This window comes from Hakea prostrata, chromosome 1 (assembly GCF_041222555.1).
Source record: "Hakea prostrata isolate BN-2017 chromosome 1, UWA_Hpros_2, whole genome shotgun sequence".
Taxonomy (NCBI): domain Eukaryota; kingdom Viridiplantae; phylum Streptophyta; class Magnoliopsida; order Proteales; family Proteaceae; genus Hakea; species Hakea prostrata.
In genome coordinates this window covers 26,197,340-26,217,583 of record NC_142600.1, presented here as the reverse complement: position 1 = coordinate 26,217,583, position 20,244 = coordinate 26,197,340, and the positions used below count along the sequence as shown (strand labels likewise).

At 38.5% G+C, this 20,244-nt stretch overlaps 2 protein-coding genes across 2 annotated transcripts; one reads left to right on the top strand and one right to left on the bottom strand.

The window, feature by feature from the left end:
- Positions 1-388: 388 nt before the first annotated feature.
- On the top strand, positions 389-3,933 carry LOC149028498 (lactoylglutathione lyase-like). The gene is made up of 4 exons (XM_089148589.1): positions 389-576; positions 648-878; positions 2,784-2,859; positions 3,582-3,933. Exons 1-4 carry the CDS (start codon positions 493-495, stop codon positions 3,623-3,625), a joined length of 435 nt encoding a protein of 144 aa, XP_089004715.1. The 5' UTR covers positions 389-492; the 3' UTR covers positions 3,626-3,933.
- A 5,225-nt stretch (positions 3,934-9,158) lies between these two features.
- LOC149028497 (uncharacterized) lies at positions 9,159-14,999 on the bottom strand. Its single transcript, XM_089137149.1, has 4 exons — positions 14,559-14,999; positions 14,118-14,209; positions 10,601-10,714; positions 9,159-10,149 (listed from the first exon to the last, which is right to left on the bottom strand). Exons 1-4 carry the CDS (start codon positions 14,758-14,760, stop codon positions 9,952-9,954), a joined length of 606 nt encoding a protein of 201 aa, XP_088993275.1. The 5' UTR covers positions 14,761-14,999; the 3' UTR covers positions 9,159-9,951.
- Between the last annotated feature and the right edge of the window lie 5,245 nt (positions 15,000-20,244).

Below are 20,244 nucleotides of genomic sequence, written 5' to 3'. Positions count from 1 at the left end.
AATCAATTTTGGTGGTTTTAAGAGACCATCGTGCTAATCTTCTTTCATAAATATTAAAAAGTTCTTTTTCTTTACTCGTAGACATAACATATCATGCACTAGGTCAATGACTCTCTTATGATTTTTTTAAAAAATGTTTCAGTAGAGAAATTTTGTTTCATGTAGATTAGAACCTTGATCAAGCATAAGATCATGCCCATTTTGTTACAAGATCACCCTGACTATCGATACATATTAAGCAATTTTTTTATGCTTTGTATTAATAAACATAAATTGTGGAAGTGCTATAAAAATATTCGTTAAGTAGAGGCTGAATTCCTTGCACGTCACTCCAGATTTTAAAGCTCTGGAATTTATAAATTCCAGAGCTTACACCGAATTTTAAAAACACAGAGTCGAGATTCTAGAGAAACTATAACGTTATAAATTCCAGAGCTTCACCGAATTTTAAAAACACAGAGTCGAAACTGGAGAGAAACGACAGGAGTAAAAATGGCAGCAGCGCAAGGAGTATGTCTTCATCATATAGCTAGGGAAACAGCAGACCTACAACGCCTTGCTAAATTCTATCAAGAGGTCTACTTATTTATGTTGAAAACTTGAAATTTTCGCATGAGATTCCTGAATTTACTATCTTCTTGGTGCAGATCCTAGGATTGGAGGTGATCGAAAGCCCAAAATTTGATGAGTGTGAGGCGGTTTGGGTGAAGGTTCCCCCTGCTTTATCTTTGCACCTTATTGAGAGGAACCCGGAGTCGAGGCTCCCAGAAGGACCTTTCAGCACCTCGGAGCCAATCGCTGACCCAAAACATCTCGCAAGAGGGCATCATATCTGTTTTTCCGTTTCCAACTTTGATTCCTTGGTTCAAACCCTCAAGGTAATTCTTCTTTTCTTCATCCTTTCGCTTCTCCTTATTCATGCATGGCTTCATGCAGAAAGTAAAATTTTCCTCCCTTTTTATTGTTTGTGAATGGTTCTGATTCTTTCAGTATTCTGTGGGTAGATCATAGATTGATTAATATGGAAATGAAACTTCGTCAGGTCGACCTATGGGAAGGCTTCTCAATTTATGTTGGTCATCCCATTTTCTTCTTGTCTCCAAAGGCAGCGACCACAGGGGAGGGGGGGGGGCGGCCACTTCTTTTTTTTTTTTTTTTTTTTCCTTTTAATTTCTTTAATTTTCAGTTTTTTTTCTCTTCGATCCGGTGGTCCCCCTCAATATTGAGAATAAATTTTATTGTTGCTATAATTTACCTATATTTTCAAGTATGTATGGATCCCATAAAATATATGTGGCATATGCCTTCGTATAATAAAATAATTCAGAAGTGGGACTCTTAATGGGTCTTATAAGGACCCACACAATATGTGTAGCAAAAAAACATTAGTGTTTAGAGAAGTTATCTAGACTTTCATTCTTCACCCCTCTCAATGTTAAATCCTGGTTCCGGCCTTGATGGGAAGTTTGAATGAACTTTAGGAATGTCATAAATTGTATTCGGTTATAAAGAAAATAAAAGAAGGAGAAATGAATTCAAATGGATACTGCAATAGAAAGTTTTAAAATAATAACTTCACATGAGGTGTTAGTGTTACTGGCCAGAAACACATCAATTTTTTTTAGTGCATTCTTATTATTTGAAAATCTAAAATAGGCAAAATGTGTTTACCACATATGGTGAGATTTAAATATAGATTTCACAATGAGGATTGGAATTCTTTGCTATTGCTTTTCAAGGATGATTTCAGTTGAAACTATTGCAATAAGCTATGAGCCTCACTGCATGAAGCTCAACTTTGATGCATGCATACGTGTTTTTGAAAGCATATATAGTTGAATTTTAGATCTATTATCTGGGTCGAATGGTTTTAAAGAGCTATATATGATTGCATTGATAGTGCTTATGTATCAAGTGTCGATTGCTGATGTAACAATGGACACTTATATTTCAAAGAAATTACCCAAGTAGATTTGATGGACTGAAGGTCTTTGTACTTCACTTAGTAATAACTATTGCATTGGGTTGGATGAAATATTTACAAATGTTTTCAGGACAGATTCTGGAAGTAAATGTATCATATAACAACACAAAGTACCGTTAGTCCTTCTTCTCAAGCTCTATATGCAGCAGATATAAGGGAATGTGTTCCTGTGCATTTTGTAGTGTTTATTGTTTATCAATCATCCTCTCTGCAAAATGCAGGGGTAAGGCTGCCTAGAAAGTCCCTTCTCCAGACCCCACAGTGTGGGAGCTTCGGCACTGGGTACGCCCTTTATTGTTTATCCATCAATTTTTTTTCTTCCCTTCAAAATTTTTTTTCTTCTCTTCAAAATTGGTGACTTGAGAATACTCAGTCTACCTGTTCTGAAGTTGATTTTTGGAGGAAGTTTCTAAGCATGTGAAAGGCCTTTCTGGCTGTTATTGGTCCTTATTGAAAATGAAGTGAAAGTGAAGTAAAATAAGATAACTGTTATTCATCCAAAAAAGAATAAGATCACTGTTTGCCTTTGGTTTTTGGGGTAAATAACCTTTTGCCTTAGTTTTAATCAAAGACCATATACAAAAGTTCATTTCACTTTGCTAGTTTAAAAAAAAATCACTTAATGTCCCTTTGCTTTAATTGTAACAGACAGGGCTATTCAAGTAATTTGATGTTTTTCTTGCTTTGTTTTACGTGTGGAATAAATTTCTGATCTGTATGCACCTTCCTTTGTCTCTTCTGATTTTCTGGGTAGAAGCACAGTTAACTAGTGGATATATCCGTTTGCTTGGTCTTGCAGGAAAAAGGTGTTGAAGTTTTTCTGAAGACCCAGCCCGATGGGAAAACAAAGCAAGCTTTCTTTTTTGACCCGGATGGTAAGTTTTCTTAATTTTGGATCCTTTTAGTATTTCTCCCTCTATTTTATTGTTATGTTTTATCATGTTTAAACTTAAAAGTTATTAGGGAAAGGGGGTGTGAAATCACTGTTTATTTTCATAAATAACCCTATAATAAACCATGTTTAAAAGGTTTTGTAAAAAAAAAAAAAAATTAATCAAAAAAACCTTTTGGGGGGCCGGCTTTTTTTTTATAAAAAGGGGGGGGGGGGTGTTTTTTTCCCCCCTTTTGGGGGGGGGGTTGGTTTTTTTTTCTATTTTTTGGGGGGGGGGGGGGGGGGAGTCTCTATTGATTTTATTTTGTAGTCTTGAGAGATATACGAACTGCTGATAGAAATGAGAGGAAGTTTTGAGACACTTAACCACTTTGAGCAGTGAAATCAGATCACCGGTATAGCACCTGATGCTGCTCAACCTTCACCACTTTGGCCTATGAAACATGTACATCATCCTCTCCAATCTTACAAGTTATGTGAGGCAGTGTATCCGAATAGGTATGACAAATGGGCTATGTGCCTATGTTCCTGGGGCGTTTTCAAACACCGCACCCTGACCTGATGAGGGTCATAGTTTACCTTAACTGTTAGGTGCAGGGGCAGTGCACCAGGTTGAACTTAAAACTGCCTCTGGTTGACGCAAATGCAGCATTTTCGCCCTGGTTGAGTTAAATTTTTTTGATCTTTGATGGTTTTGTTTTCCAGGTAATGGCCTGGAAGTTGGGAGCTGGGAGGTCCCAAAGATATGAGAGCTGAAGCTGTATATTTGGTACCTACCAAACCCAAGAACACATTTGCGTAGATGAAAGTATTAACTGTCCAAGTAAACAAACTGGTTGTTATCAGCTTTCCTATGTAAACCTATGCATACTTGTAGTGACTTACATCTGTTTTTTTTTTTTTTTTTTTTTCCCTTTCATTTGTGTCTTTTTATCAACTGTAACCAATTAAGGCCCAACGCCATGCAATGTTTGAAGAAACGGATTTGCCACATGAAATTCAGAAGCAGGCAAACTGGTGGTGGTTTTCAAATTACCAGCAAAACTCAAGAGTGCAATTGAAAGGAGGTCTATACACTTAACCTGTGTTAAATATGCATACTCCAAATAGATTCTGGAGTTATTTTTTTTAATTTTTCAAAAGCTGGAAATTTTCATTATGAAGAAGTCTCCAGTAAGAGACCCAAAAGAGAGCAAAGTAGAGTTAGTTACAAACAAAGGGGGATATCCCATGACACCCTAAACAATTGAAACTGACGTGCACCACGGGCTAAGAAGTCCGCAACGCCATTAAGATGCCTTGGAACTGAGAAAAAAAACATAAGTAAATCTAGTAGCAAAGTTATTAAGATCCCTAAAAACAAACTGAAAATAAATATAAATAATTATGTTAACAAGGAGTTTAATCTCACATAAAAGACTCATACATAACCAGTCTAAGGAAATGGAAGAATCCCGTAAAGCAAAAATTGCAAACCGGCAATCTAAAATTTACTTGGATTGCAAAAACTCCTAGAGAAGATGCTAGAAGAAGGCCGTCACGGATGGCTTCCAATTCCATCATCAAATGGCTAAGCTAAATTTGCACCCCCGAATCCCAAGCATCGCGCCTAAATTCCCCCAAGAACCATCAACGTACAATTGGAAGAAGCCCACCTCCATTTCCAATGGCCCATTCCATAGGAGGGTCAGTGCGAACATGGAATTCAATCTTTGCAAACAAAGAATGGTAAGAGTGCATGGAATGAATGACCATAGGCTTTATATGCTTGAATAAAGTAGCATTTCTAGACTTCCAAATACAACAAACCATTGCACTCCAAATTTGATCCACTATATATACTTATCATCTACATTCTTAAAGAAATGAACAATAAAACCCATCGAATCATATAGTGAGTCACCTAAAAAGTTAGATGCGTAAATCTTAAGAGAGAACAAATGCCGCCACTCCTTAGCTTGATCACAAAAAAATAAAGCACGGCCTACAATTTCATACCAACACCACAAATTAAACAAAGAGGTGTTTGGGAGCTACCTCAAGGAAATAAACAACTACCAATAGCCAATGCTTCATGAGAGGAGTGCCACAAAAAAAAATTTAATTTTGGAGGAGAGTTTTTATATTTCAAATCTTATTCCAACATGAAGATACAATTGAGGAAGATGCAACATTATAACCATGACAATCTGCCATTGTCATGTATTGGTAGTAGGCTGACTTGACATTGAAGCTACCATGTTTAATTTTATACCAAATCCACGAATCATTTGTAGAGGGAGATAGGATTGGGATAAATGTTATAGCAGTTACTTCAATGGGCTATTCAATAAAGGTAAATTCCATTGAAAGTCTTGCCATACTATAAGCTCATGAACCAATCTAGGGCCCCCATGTGAGGGAGTGGGGTTAGCAATGCACTTGAAGGGCAAGGAAAGGATCTAAGGGGCTTTATAGATATCAATACTTAATCAATTTCTTATTTGTTTCAAGTTGTGTTCTTTTAGAACATATACACCTTCCTATAAGCACACTCCTCTAACCCCAAGAGCATGAGGTGGGGATTTGCACTTCCAAAAAGGTTTGTCTCTAATGTATTTAGTTGTCATGACTCTAGTCCATAATGGATCAAGAGATATTAAGAATCTCCAGCTTTGTTTGGCAAGAAGGGCTTTATTGAAAAAACTCACATCATGGAAATCTAGGCCTTCATCTCGCTTGCTTCTAGATAAGGTATTCCATTTAACCCATTTAATACCCCTACCCTGATAATTCTTCCACCAAAATTGTTTAATTATTTGAGTCATTTTCTCACATAATTCCTTGGAAATCATAAAACAAGGGATAGAAGTTTCCCCTTTCATCTAGCCATTTATATGCCATTCTATTCAGGATGGAGAAAAAAGTTTGGGAGTAAATAAAAACGTATATGGTTGATAGCCAACCAGAAGATGTCAATTTGATCACTAATAAAACTGGATAGAAATAGGTTCCCCCCCAAATTCTAAGATTTGTGAATTAAAAAAATAGAAAGAAATTATGTGAATTATCTTAAAACTTCTGAGATAATGGATAAATTCTAAGATTTTTTTTAATAGAAACGGGATCAAGAAAGATTGACCTTGCTGATTTTAGATTGATGTACAGTTATCTATGGAATAGATATCAAGAATGCACAATATCTAAACTACCAGCGAAGGATGCCCAGTAGGTAATGACTTGCAACTCTTAGTAACGACTAACAAGGTCATGAATTAGATACTTCATGTGGTGTATATATATAAAAGTTTCCATCCTCTATTTATACATATAAAAGAAAATTAAAAAAACATATTATTAACATATATATTATTTTATCATAACTCTATTTCTATTGCTTCTCATCTCAAATGGAAGTGGTTGGATTTCAAAGTCAAGAGAAGGAAAAAAACAAGACAAACAAACAACCACCCCGAGACAAGTGATTGGCACGTGTTGATGTGTTCTTGACGGACCTGATTCAAAAGACAATAGGGGAATCAAAGAAGAAAACAAATGCAAAAATAACAAGCCAAGGAACAGTTTTCAGCATTCTTCAGTTCTTAGAACACTGAAGAACGCCAAAAAGTGTTCGGTAAAATAGATCGTTCTTTTGTTTTCAGAGAACAAACTGGTCCAATTTTCTTGTCTTGAGAAAAATTTTCAAACAACTTTAACTTGTTTCATACAAAAAGCACGTCAAAAAATTATATTCAACCTAAACTTTATCTAAATGCAACTTTTAATTCCTTCCCGCCTTCATAAGATTTTTCTTTTTTTGTAAATCTCCATTGCCTCAAGTATTTTCAGTATAAATTATCAAACGGTCAAAATTGTGCTCAAACCACCACTCTTTGATTAAAATAATAATAATAATAAATAAATAAATAAAAGCTAGAAAACAATTCTTGCAAAGTTAAAAAAATTAAATTGCAACCAAACGCGCCCCTGGTTGTCAATCCAACACAAACCATACGCACAGCTATTCAATTTTAATAATATATAGTTTACTAACATGTTCAAACCATATCGTTTGCAGTGACATTGGCTTGTTTATAGTATCCATTCTCTCCTCATTTGAGTCCAATGTTGGAATTGGGGAAACACCTTTCCCCATCTGTCTTTGTAAGTTTGGTCAGCACAGGAAGCCAAGCAAAACCAAGGCGAGACAGGGAAAAAAGGAAAACACGCTGGCGAACCAGAAAAACACGGGGACACACACAAAGGGAATGGGTTCACCCGAACTAGAGGAAACAGAGCATAATGAACCCCAGGGAGCCAATAAAGACAACAACCTATTTTAGTTTCTAGAATGAAAGGAGCAACGTAACAGTTTACTGTTAAATGAATCATTTAGTTGAAAAAAGGTTTTGCTGTTGACAGTGGATGTGTTGTCACCAAGATTAAGAAACATTAATTTTAACTAAATCATCCATGAAGTTTTGAAGTCAGCTTCAAGAGTGCATTAATTTTCTTGGAGATTTCACAAAATTAGAACCCATTTCTTTAATATTAAATTTAAGATAATTGAGACAACGTGATTGCTGTTCCTATTCAGTACTCATGGGATAGTGAGGAATCCAAAAACTCATCTTATACCTGATTACAGGTGCGGAGCTATAGAGACAAAAGCCATTGGATCTATAGAAACTTGCAGGCTTAATTATTAAGTATTGGAGATGATGAAAGAGTAGGAAGGAATACTGAGAGACAAAAGGGGATATTAAGGGCAAGTGGGTCGTTGCTTAGTTGGGAGATGAGAATAAGTCTCTGGGCTCTTTATCTTGTCAGCTGCTTTCGTTAAATTACTTGCAGTTTGTGTTCTTCATTTTATTCGAGTAAGCACATTCACAGATGCACTGGTAATAACTTTTTGATGAAGGGCTAATTCATTTTCGTGCTCTGAACTTAATTATTGAAACAAACAAGGAAGATGTCTTACGAAGATACCTGTTTTTTGTCTTTCTTTTGAAGGGAGTATCTAAACCCATCTGGGTGAATCAATTTGGCAGCTCAGAAAGGGTTATAAAAATTATCCAATTTGACCCAATAATTGATGATGGTTTGGTATGCCCAGTCCTTCCCTTATTATTTGTTACATATATTTTTTCCAGCTAATCCTTTGTCATGAGATCTGCTGGAGAGTTCAGAGATCACGAGAGAAGGTTTTTCAGGACTCTCTCATGTTTCCACTGTTTCACTGAAAGTCCAATTTTTGGGATTTACAATAATTGAACTTATGAACAACTCCTACAAATTTGCACTCCGCAAAGGAAGCAGCAATCAGTTTTGTGATCTATTTAAAGGTTATATATTAGGGAAGCAGATTTGTGAGTTCCTTAAAAGAAGCCTAGTGGATTCCCTTATTCTTTTTCTTTTTTTCACTTTTTTTTCTTCTGGGAATAGCCAAATAAGTTGAGTGTCGCGAACAGTTGTGATGAGATAGTACCCCTAGTGGATTTATGCTCAAGAATTCTTGATGAGCATGGATTTTAAGAGCATGGTATCTTACCATTACTTGTGTAGTTGATTACCATTAAAAACAAAAAATGGAAGAAAAAAAAATCAATTCCCTTCCCTTAGCAAACATGTTTTCCTTTAGTTACATGATACTTTGGTGCTAAAGGCTTCGGCAAAAGCAGTATAAAAGAAAGAGAGGGAGCGGGCGGCAATTTTCTTATGTAGCTTTACCTCAGCAATTTTTTTGCTGAGAGATTGTTTTGATAGTTATATAATCCATGATTTTATTAATATTATTATTTTAAATGAATTTCTTCTTGAGTTTTACACTTCATAAGAGGGATAAGATCATTTTCAACATTTAGGTCTAAATAACGAACCTAAGAAAAGGAAAATGAGACGATCAGATGTAGGAGATGTAGGAGATGTATGGAGATAAATGAGATGAATGACAGAATTGAGGAGAACATGAAAGAGGAATGATAATTCACTTTATAAACTGGTTTTTGTGGCTTAGTCAGGGTGAGATCTGGCCAGGTTGAAATGGGATTCGATTTTGATAACCCAGAACAAGTTCTGGGTTTCCAGGGCTCACTCTCAGGCCTGACCTAGCCCAAAGGTCGGATGGAATCCCTCAGCCCAAGCTTTACCTTAGAAACTGTTCCCATGTTTCAGTCAGATAATGACTCTTTCCATGTGTGCTGTTTCTAAGTCTATAGCGAACCCAGTGAAAACCCCTTCATCTGAGCATGATTTGAGTAAAAATTTTGAGTTTTTGGAGTTTGAACTATTGAGTTATCCATATGGGATGGAAATACCGTATATTTTATCAAGTGTGATATACCCTCACTGCTTTTTCCGCTTCTTATTTTCCTTAGATAACGACATAACGTATCCTTCCCAGGATTATTTCCAGCTGAACAGTTTCTCAGATACTTCTTGATCATCAAAACATAGCTGCAATTTCTCAGATTCTTTCCTCCATACATGCTTTCAAATTGACCATCTCGAATTACATATCTTGTTTTCAATTATTCGTTTTATCAGTTGAAAAATCCGATTACCCTCCACACTTGACCAGATTTGTGGACTAACCCAACAGTTGGATTTCTAGTAATTAGATATCTCTCATTTCCCGTCCAAACTAATTCTGGCCTCTAAAATTTTTATTCTAGATTTTAACCAATCTTCAACAACTAGAAAAAGATGGAGAAGTTTAAACTTTAAAGAAGCTCTACAGCATACATAAATAAATAGAACACACAAGAAGACTAATAATAGCCTTATAATAAATTTACTTTTCACCACATCTCCAAGCGAAGATAGGGTATGCAGACATTCAAAACCAAAATTTGCCGGACTGAATATTTAACAAATGAAATTATATATAACTTAAAAAGGGGGAGGAGCAAACTCAATCTGGGCCTTCAGATGCTCCAACCAAAATTTGGAAAACAGAATATTTAGCAACGAACAAAGAAACCCTGTAACTTTAGAGAGAGAATTTTGGGCCACCAGGGAGGGAGGGGGTGTTTTGGGGAGGACAGCAAAACCCTATAACTCAAAATGGGGCAGACACAAACTCAAGCTCTTCATCCTAACTTCTTTTACCCTTGTTCCGCTTGGAACCAACAACTGTCCAACCATCTTCAGCCTGCATGGTTTCTGCTGGCCTCTGCAAATCCACCGACATGGACTCTGGCTTTGGATCTAAATCCGGCTTTGGCTCATCCATTGCCATATCAGATGACTCGTCATCAGAACTCTCATTGTCTTCATCATTGGCATTTACCAACTGTACAAAGATTATAGAAAAAAGTACTTTAAAAAAAAAAAGAGACAAAAACAATAAAAAGGGCGGATAAGAATCCTCTTGAGAAATAAAATTCCTCTGATAACTCTCATTATAATGCACACAGACACAAAAGGATCCACACCACTAAATTCAGCCAACGACATCAGGCATCTCTAGACATATCTCAATGAGCACTGCCTCAAAAGGAAAACCTGCAATCGCAAGTAAAGGGCACAGAATTTGCAGGAAAAAGTTATATCCATTTCATCTCCTGTGTAAAGACGAAATTCTTCCAATTGTGGGTAATATTCTTATATCGACCATTGGAAATTGACTATATCATATTGACACGGTTATGGACAAATACAACAGCTACTCACTAGGGTTATCCTTCCCATCCCCCTCCAGGATAAAAAATTTCACATAGAGCAATCCAGGGTCTATAAATTACCTGTGTGCTTTGAGAAACAGCATCTGCCACTGAGCCGGAGTTCCTCAGCTTCTCAACTGACTCATAATTGCCTTGCAGACAATCCTCATGCATAACCATCAACTGTTCTGCTACCTGCATGGATATGAAAAACCATACGTAAACTTCAGAAGTCATTTACGCAAAACTAAAGATATATTAAGTACAAATTCAAATCTAGCGTCTTAGAAATCCTTAGAAATGTTAACACGAACACTTAAAAATTCTTCACAACTCAGGATGGATTTGTAACACCCATCACCTTGATATAATAATGATACTTGTATCATGTATGCAATGCATGGAAAGACATATATGAGAGGTATAAATTGAATGGCTATGCATGACAACAAGTACGATACAATGATTATAAATGATGTTTGTATCATGTAAGCAATGCACGAAGGACATATGCTATTGTTTTATGGTATTAGAGGCTATGTAACATCGTAGCATTAATACAAGGGTTATGGTGCAAGGGAAGTTTACTTTATGTGATGCAATGTTTGTGGCATGTGAATGAGATGTGGTAATATGAAATGGATATATATACAAGAATGGAATATATGCCATGATGGTTGTAGTGTCAAGGGATTAGATCTCAGTAAAATGATGAAATGAGAATAATGCCTCTACACATAATGATTGAATGATGAGAAATGATGTGTTATGGGAACAATGAGAAATGATATGAAAGGTTTAGTAGTACAATGCTATGATGTCATCAAAGAAGTGAGATAATTGTTGCCACCCCCACCCCAAAAAAAAAGAGAAGGGCATGGTGTTGGTTGCCTATGTTCAATTGAGCTTACCTTAATGGTGTTGGTTCGTTATGATTGAGTAGAGTGTATTGTACACAATGTGAAAGCTCTGTATGAAAGGATTGTTCTCAATTATGTGAGTAATGAAAGTTATAGAAAATAATAAAACAATAAAATAGAAAATACTTTTTATTTGCATGGGATGGTTGAATGACCGTGGCGTAATGGATCATTAAATAATAATTTATTTCCGAGATGTGATTCATAATGTTTATAATACCTTCTCTAATGATGTTCGTGTGTAGTACTTGTTCTTTCCCAAGTGGGAGCAAGCTCACCCAAATCAAGTAGACTTTTTCAGAAATTATGCATTTACTACTGTGGAGGTTTTCTGAAATAAAGAAACTTGATGGCAGCATCATTACTGGCTTCATTTGAGTGAGCTTGAGATACTTCCAACTTTGTTAATTGTAGTCTTATGTAACTAAGCAGTTTTAAGGATACGCATATAATAAAGATTTTCGAAAATAACATGATAAGTTTGGGGTCCTATAAATTATACACTTATAACCATCGTACAAAATTCGATCAAAACGAAATTTTGCAATTTTGGAACCTCGAAACGAAACTTGAGTGACCGAAAAAATCCCAAGTTTCGATCAAAACTGTCGAAATTTTGTCGAAACCTGGTTCAAACTAGCTGGACCTGATGGTTCATGAAAAAAAAAATTCCAGAATTTCTTGGGAACATGGGAAATTGTGGAAACCTAAGACTTTTTCTTGCAAGTGTCGTAGTTTTTCCCTTTTTTTTTTTTTTTTTTTTTGTTTCTTTAATATTTTCCCATATACCCCTCCATCAGGACTTCCCTATCCAAATTGCATATTCCTTCAAACTAGTTATCTTAGGCATGTTGATGACCAGACTTATAAAGTTGCAGTTGTCAATTACTTTGACAACCATAGGCATAAAATGTTATAGGATGTCTATGTTCGTTAGTTGGAGGAGAGGATGTCATAGACACAGTACTACTCAGCTCACGGGATGGATCCATCGAGGCACTCCTCTTGGAACTAAGTTGTACTTTCTTTTATTGTCAGTTACTTCGTATTTGATGCTTTGAACTTAGAAGTTATATATTGAATGCTATGTACTTAAGTAGTTAAGTTTATAGTATACTTTTCGGACAACTCTACATTAATATTATGTACATTGAATGGCATATATACATTGACTTTTTAGTAAAATACATGTGTCAATATGTTCTTTATACTCTAATTAACTTAACTGCAAAGTCCCACCCTAAAATACTCCCTAAAACCTGTCGAAACTTGCACGAGAAAATCCTAAGTTTCCTCTAAATTTCCTAGTTTCTCACCTAGGTTTCCCATTTTCACCTAATCAAAACTTGAGTTTCCTTCGAATTTTTTTCAATGCTTATAACACAATATTAACCACTAAGGTTTAATTCAGTTTTGAAGAATGTTTTACTTTTATATGTCGTCTCTACGGTGTTTATTTGAGAATGCATTCGACACGATTCCAAATTATGACCTAGGAGATTGTGCTTTTCAAAGGTTTTAATTTACAATGAATTCAATGACCTCGATATCAATGAGGTTGTGACAACATAACCCATCAACTAAGATATATGAAACCAGGTCATTACAGAATTCACATAATTCAAAGCAAAAACTGCATCTAAATGGCCAACAAAAATTAACTTCTTCAAGAAATTTAAATCTAGAAAACATAAACCTTAAGGTTTGTAAGACAGTAAATGGTACAATATGCTGAATTCGTAATTGACCCCTTGACTTCTCATAAGACAGCAATGACTTGCTAAACTGAAGCACAGTAAGCCATCATGAAACCCTATAGCAAACAGACATAAAAAAAAGATAAAACTGAATTTTGCTGAAACTAAACATCAGGAAAGCTAAACTGGGACTACAAAATACATATCACTGGCCTCAGACAAAATACCAATTACCTAGTAGAGAAGAAGAAAAACATATTTCTGTGTTTTCATACTGAAAACAGATAATGTCATGGAACCTTGGATACATGGAGCCCTTGAATGATGTTTTCCCCTGAAGAACCACCTATCCACGTGGAAAGTTTCCTTTATCACTTAGTTACTTTAGACTAAATTAAAGGGTTGTTGGGAAGATTGAGATGGTAGTGCCCTCTCTCTTGGACTGAAAGAGTAGAAGAAAATGACCACTTCACAAATTGTATCCAGTTCTCAAAAGCCAATCATCAACCAGCTTTTGATAGATGAATTTGCAATGCAATGTCTTAAAAATCCAGTAAAACCAGTTGATCTTTTTTAATTTCCGGGGGCTAAGCACAGTGTTTAAAGGGGATCTAGCTCTATGAATAAGATTCTTCCTTGTTTGAGGAACAGTTAAAATCAAAATTGAGTTCAACAGATTAAGTTTCAGATGATCCACATGACTATTTCCTATACAACTGATATTTCAAAAGTGAAAATCTAAGTTCCAAACTTCAGAAGCTAATCACTCCATTCAGGTTCTCAGAAGACTGCGAATGCCCTTGACTCCAAACAACATGCTCTATTAGAGACGAGTTGCTTTACGCCCTTGTTTTAACATATTTATCTAAGAGAAGGTGAAGTGAGCTCTAATACTATAAGTACAAGAAATCAACATAGAAGGAAAATCAATGTCAACCCAAACCTGAAATTGAAACCAATGTGATTGACAGACAAACATACCTCCTCAATGCTACCGTCCTCAATCTCCGCATTGAAAGAAAGCATCATATTCTCGTCAAGCATATTTTCAAGATCATCAATGTAAAGTGGCTCTGGAAAGACCAAATTGAACAGCAGTTAGAAGCCGGTTCAAATTGAAATCAGTACCATCAGTCTTCAAAGGGGTGGAAGCCCATAAAAAAGTTGCCACTGACTAAGCCAAACAATGTTTCCTCAATTCCAAGATTCGTTGTGGAAGCCAAAGTGGAGATTTTGCAAATAATCTTCGACTAAGGTGCATAAACAATTGGCGAATGCCTGGAGACAGTTAAGTCCTGAAAACAGCCTCTTTGGAAACAGGTAAGGCTACATACATCTGACCCTCTCGCGGACCCTGCTATGCTAAACGCTGCAGCCTTTAAAGTGCCAAAATTTTAAGATTTAAATAAAAAACAGGATTACCTTTAGATTGGGAGAACCATGAGAAGATATCAGTAGCGAGCTGCTCGGATTTCTGGCGAGAATTTCTGCCGCCCCATTCGTTTTGGACAGCCATCTGAAGTGAAGTCCATCGAGAGAGCAGCAAAGAGATCCCTTCGGCGAACACAGAGAGTGCCTCAGGAGAAAGCTGAGGCGGCGCTGCGTCTGCATTAGCGGAATCCATTGCAGTGCAAACCCTAGCTCTCGCTCTTGCAGAGTCTCACAGCGTCCGAATCCTCAGAATAGCGCAAAAATCCTGGAAAAGAAAGTTAACTCCCTCCAAGGAAAAGCACAGAGGTTAGGCTGTCGGAATCGGATCAGTTTGCTGACGAGATGTTAGGGTTTAGCTATGAAATTTCTTTTGCGGTAGCCCGACTGCGTTAGACGCTTGTAAGTAAATATTAGAGTAAATTGCAAATTGCAGGGGGCTCAAACTCAGGTTGGGTGCTGCAGTGCTCTAAATTACATATTACTAACGGTGGCAACAGCGCGGTTGGGGGCGGTTTCAGGTTCGGCTTAACCGTTTCGGTCTGAAAAAAACCTAGCCCAAATATGACCCACTAGAAAAATATCAGTTTCCGCTTTGGTGCAGTTTGGGTTCGGACTAATTAATGGTTTGAGCTAACGGTTTAGACTCGGGTTAACTAACAGTTTATGGTGTGTAAGAAAAAGAACAAGAAAAAACAATTGAGCATCCTTAAACAAAAACGAAAATTTTATAATAAGCAAATGTGTTATTGGTCAATTCCCATAAAAAAAAGCACACCCTTTTTTTTTTTTTGGTAAATAGCACTTCATTCAAAGAACTAAAGAAAGTACAGAGTACAGACACAATTGCATGAGTACACAAGATTCAAACCGAACCAAGGAGCGAAAAGTGACCAAACTGTCATACATGCAATAGACAGAGTCATCCAAGGTAAGGGTTGGGTCAAGCCCAAAATGGATCACGCCCAAAAAACCTTTAGAACAAAAAGCATCAAAAAAACACTAACACCCACAAAGGGGGACAGAATACACACCACATAGGGCGGACATACAACACCCTCATAGGGGGACATACAACACGCCTCAAGGGCGGACACAAAACTCGTACAGTTGTTGTGATGGTAGCATCAAAAGTGCGGAGAAGGTTCGGACCTGCCATCCGGCTCTGCCTTAGAGGCGTACCTGTCAAGCTTGCCGCAGAAGAACTTGTACCCAGAGCTGGAGTTGTTCTGCGATGTGCACCAAAGAACGTTGCAATCCAGAGAATTGATTTGTTATTTGATAATGAAAAAAGAAAAAAAGAAAAAATACTGCAACCAGATCTACAATAAGAACAAGCAGATCTGAGGGGAAACCCTAGATTTGATCATTTAAGTGGAGACGACAAAGAGGGAAACAAAGACGGGAAAGAGGGAGAAGACATAAAAGAGGATAAGAGGAGAAGAGATTTGGTGAAAAGCGGAGACAGTGGCACCAAAGAGGATCAGAGGAGACAAGAGAGAAGATCTGAGAAGCCGCAAAGGCGGAAGGCAGGCAGAGGAGGCGGGAGGTGGAAGCAGGGAGAGAAGGCGGAAGCAAGGAAAGGAGCAAGAGGAGAAGTGAGGAGGGAGGTGGGAGCAAGAGAGGAGGCGGGAGAAGGAGCAGGGGGTGGAGAGATTGCAGAGGCAAACCTCTCCGCCTCAAAAGCCGGTCAAGGTGGCTTCGTTTAGCGGGAGAAAGAAAGAGAGAGTTTAGTACGACTTTGTTACGAGACCACCGTAGGAATTTGAGGTGGCATAAATGACCCAGACTCTCATTAAAAAAAACCCACCCATTCTATAGAAATCAAGAACCTAGATATTAAGTAGTAAAATGACTATTTGATCTTTGAATTCATGCTTAATTTATGTAATTGTCTATACCAACTACCTAGTGGCAATATAATGATTCAAATACCATTTAATGTAAAATTACAAAACGGGATATAACGGGTTGCGGTTCGGTTTTGGGTCGATGCAAGCTCCGCCACTCTTAGCCCAAACACAACCCATTAAGGTTCGGTTCAGGCTGATTCGGGCTATAACGGGCCGGTCCGATTTAGTTTTAACGGTTCGGGCTGCAAATTGACACCCCTACATATTACACATTCTTAAAATTACAAGTCACACACTCTTAACATTGTATCCAAGATTCTGTTAAGTCATAAATAAAAGAGCAAATTGCACTGACACTCCAAAATGGATGCCTTAAAGCACTGACATCTCACTTTATGTTTAAAAAATACAAAAACCCCAAAATTGAATTTTTATTGGATATATTATTTATCACTGAAAATGGTTAAAATCAGTGTTTATTTTGTTTCAATTCCAAAAATATCTCTATAATAAACAATATTTGGATTGTTTTCATTTTTAAAGCATTTTTTTTTAGTAAACTAATTTTCATTCCAAAGACAAATAGACAAAATATTCCTGAGTTACACATCTTGGCAAACCAAGCTAGTGGATAATGACCAATTTTTTCTACCCCGGAGGGGGACGCCCTTCCACCAGGGGGGGGCCACACACCCCCCCCCCCCCCAAAAAAAAACACAACCCCCCCCCCCCCCCCTAAGAGAAAACCCCCCCCAAACACACCCCAACCCCCCCCCCCCCCCCCCCCCCCCCCGCCCCTGTTTTGGTGTGCTCCTCTCCCCCCCCCCCCCCCCTTTTTTTTTGTGTAACCCCCCCCCCCCCCCCCCCCCCCCCCTCCCCCCTTTTTTTTTTTTTTCTCCTTTCCCTTTCCCCTCCTTCACCGGTTACTTAACAAGGTGGAATAACTCAGAGAAAACGGACTTTGAATAAAAGTTGAATAAGAAACAATATAATCTACGAGTAGGTGATTCCTAGCTACCGAGAAGGCTCTCACATAAACTCTCTCATATCCTTTCACCATCCCCCCTATTATAGCAATTACATTCCTATCGAATTAAAACAAAATCAGCCTACTGAGTAGGACTCTTCAAAAGAAACCTAGCGTAATGTAACTCTAACCTAGATGTATTATGACTCTTGACTCTCTAAATCTAATTCTAATAACCTTAACGGAAGGACTCTTCATGCTTCAAATTTACGTGCTTTGAATGCACTAGGACTCTGTTGAAAACGAGAGGACTCTCTTCACTCTTCAAGCGTCAATCGTTTCCTTGGGAGTGCTTTCCTTGTCGAATATAGACTCTTGATATCGGGGGCTTATCAATACTCCCCTCCAAAAGTTTCACCTTGTCCTCAAGGTGAAAATGCGAAAGTGGGACTGTATTTCAGCATAAGATTCCAAGTATTTTCACAAGGCGGCAGTCCTTTCCATTGAATCAAAACCTCCAGCAACCCTTGAGTAGAGAACGAATGTTGAGCAAGGCTCGGGTGTGAGTGCAACTCGCCATTTCCGCAAACAAGTTGGAAGCGGCTGCGGCAATGTGCTGCCCGGTGCACCTTCAAGCGTGAAACGTGAAACACCGGGTGGATCCGTGAATCATCGGGTAAACGTAGACGATAGGCGGCGGTCCCACCGGCTCAATGATGCGGTACGGCCCATAGTAGCGATGGTGAGTTTCTCGTTGGGCCGTTTGGCGAGTTTAAGCGATAAGGTTGTAGCTTAAGAAAAACTTCATCCCCACTGATAATGCACTTCCCTACGCTTGAATGGAATGACATCCTATCTGGGCCACAGATTTGTTTGAGATCCTCAACACGTTGCTTTGAGGAAACATAACCTCATCCACAGAGACCATCCCCAAGAGAGGGGGGTCTCGTCCATACACAACTGAAAGGGAGTCATTTTGTGGCTGAATGAAACGTCGTATTGAACCAATATTCGGCCCACGGTAACCAATTAATCCGGTCTTTCGGTTGGCGGCGCAAAAACATCGTAGGTAAATTTCAAGGCTGCGATTTACCACCTCTGTTTGACCATCCGTTTGAGGATGGTAGGCCGCTGAACTTGAGGTTGGTACCGCTAATTTAAAAGCTCCATCCAAAAATTACTAAGGAAGACACGATCTCGATCGGAGACGATGGTTGAGGGAACCCATGCAGCGGATAACCTCCTTGCTGAAGCGAGATAGCCACATCCTTGGCGGAATAAGGGTGTGAAAGAGCGATGAAATGCGCGTATTTGGATAGCCGGTCAACTACAACAAGCACGGTATCTCCACTCTTAGTCTGGGTAACCCACCAATAAAATCCATGCTAATGTCTTCCCAAATGCGATCGGAATTGGTAGTGGTTGAAGGAGTCCGGCGGGTTTCATGGCTTGATATTTACTGTGACAAGCATCACAACTAGCCACAAATTCGAGGACGCGGCCTTCATTCCTACCCCGGTATACCACATGCTAATGCTTGTAAGTCCTCAAAAACCACGAATGCCCACCGAATGGGGTAGAATGATACTCGAAAGTAATTTGGGAATTAATGGTGACCCATCGGGGATGACTAACCGATTCTTATAGAGTAAGGTGCCCTTTTGAAGCAGGTAGGCTGGGGTAGTCTGGGATCCCTTGACAAGGCTTGAACGATCTTAAGTAGCGGTCCGGGCGTGTACCGTGTATCTAGTCCCTCACTTTCGCAAGTTCTTGTTGTCATCGAATAAAGTGCTTATCATCCTGCGACCTTCGCGAGAGAGCATCGGCGGCTTTGTTTTTCGCTACCGGACGATACAATATCTCAAAATCAAATCCCAAAAGTTTCAAGACCCACTTTTGTTGATCGGTAGCCACAATGCGTTGTTCCAAGCAAATATTTCAGACTTTTCGATCCGTTCGTACTTTGAAATGTCTCCCCATCAAGTAATGACGCCATTTTTGAATGGCAAGTACTATTGCCATTAGTTCTTTCTCTGAGAGGACTTGGTTTGTGCGCGAGGGGACAACACTTGGCTCCGGTAGGCAATGGGATGGCCCTCTTGCATCAAAACCGCTTTTGACCCAAAACTGAAGCATCGGTCTCTACCAAAAACTCTTTCGTGAAATCGGCGTCACCAATCTGGAGCAGGTTGTCATGGCTGTCTTGAGGGCATTAAACGCCGTCGTTGCCTCGTTACCCCCCGAAATGCATCTTTCTTCAATAAGTTTGTGAGTGGAGCGGCAATTTTACCATAATTTCGGACGAATCTGCGGTAATACCGGTTAATCCTAAAAACCCTCGCAAGGCTTTAAGATTGGCGAGGTTGGGGCCACTCCACCATGCACTTAATCTTCCGTGGGTCCGCGTGACTCCGTCTTTAGATATGATATGTCCTAAATACTCGGTGTAGCAACCCCAACATGCATTTTTTGGTTGACTACAAGGTGGTCTTGTGTGAGAAGTATAAAGGTGGTTCGCAAATGGGCCACATGTTCCTCCATGGTCTTGCTATACACCAAAATATCGTCAAAGAACACCAAAATAAATTTTCGCAAGTGTTCTCGAAATACCTCATGCATTAGTGATTGAAATGTGGCTGGAGCATTCGAGAGCCCAAACGGCATCACCGGGAACTCGTAATGCCCATTATGTGTCCGAAAGCCGTCTTTTCTTCATCACCTTCCGTCATTCTAATTTGGTGGTATCCTGCTTTCAAATCAAGCTTGGTAAAACGTGGCTCCGCCTAGCTCATCCAACGGTTCGTCAATTGCGGGAATGGGAAACTTGTCGGGAATTGTGAGTTTATTCGGGGCACGATAG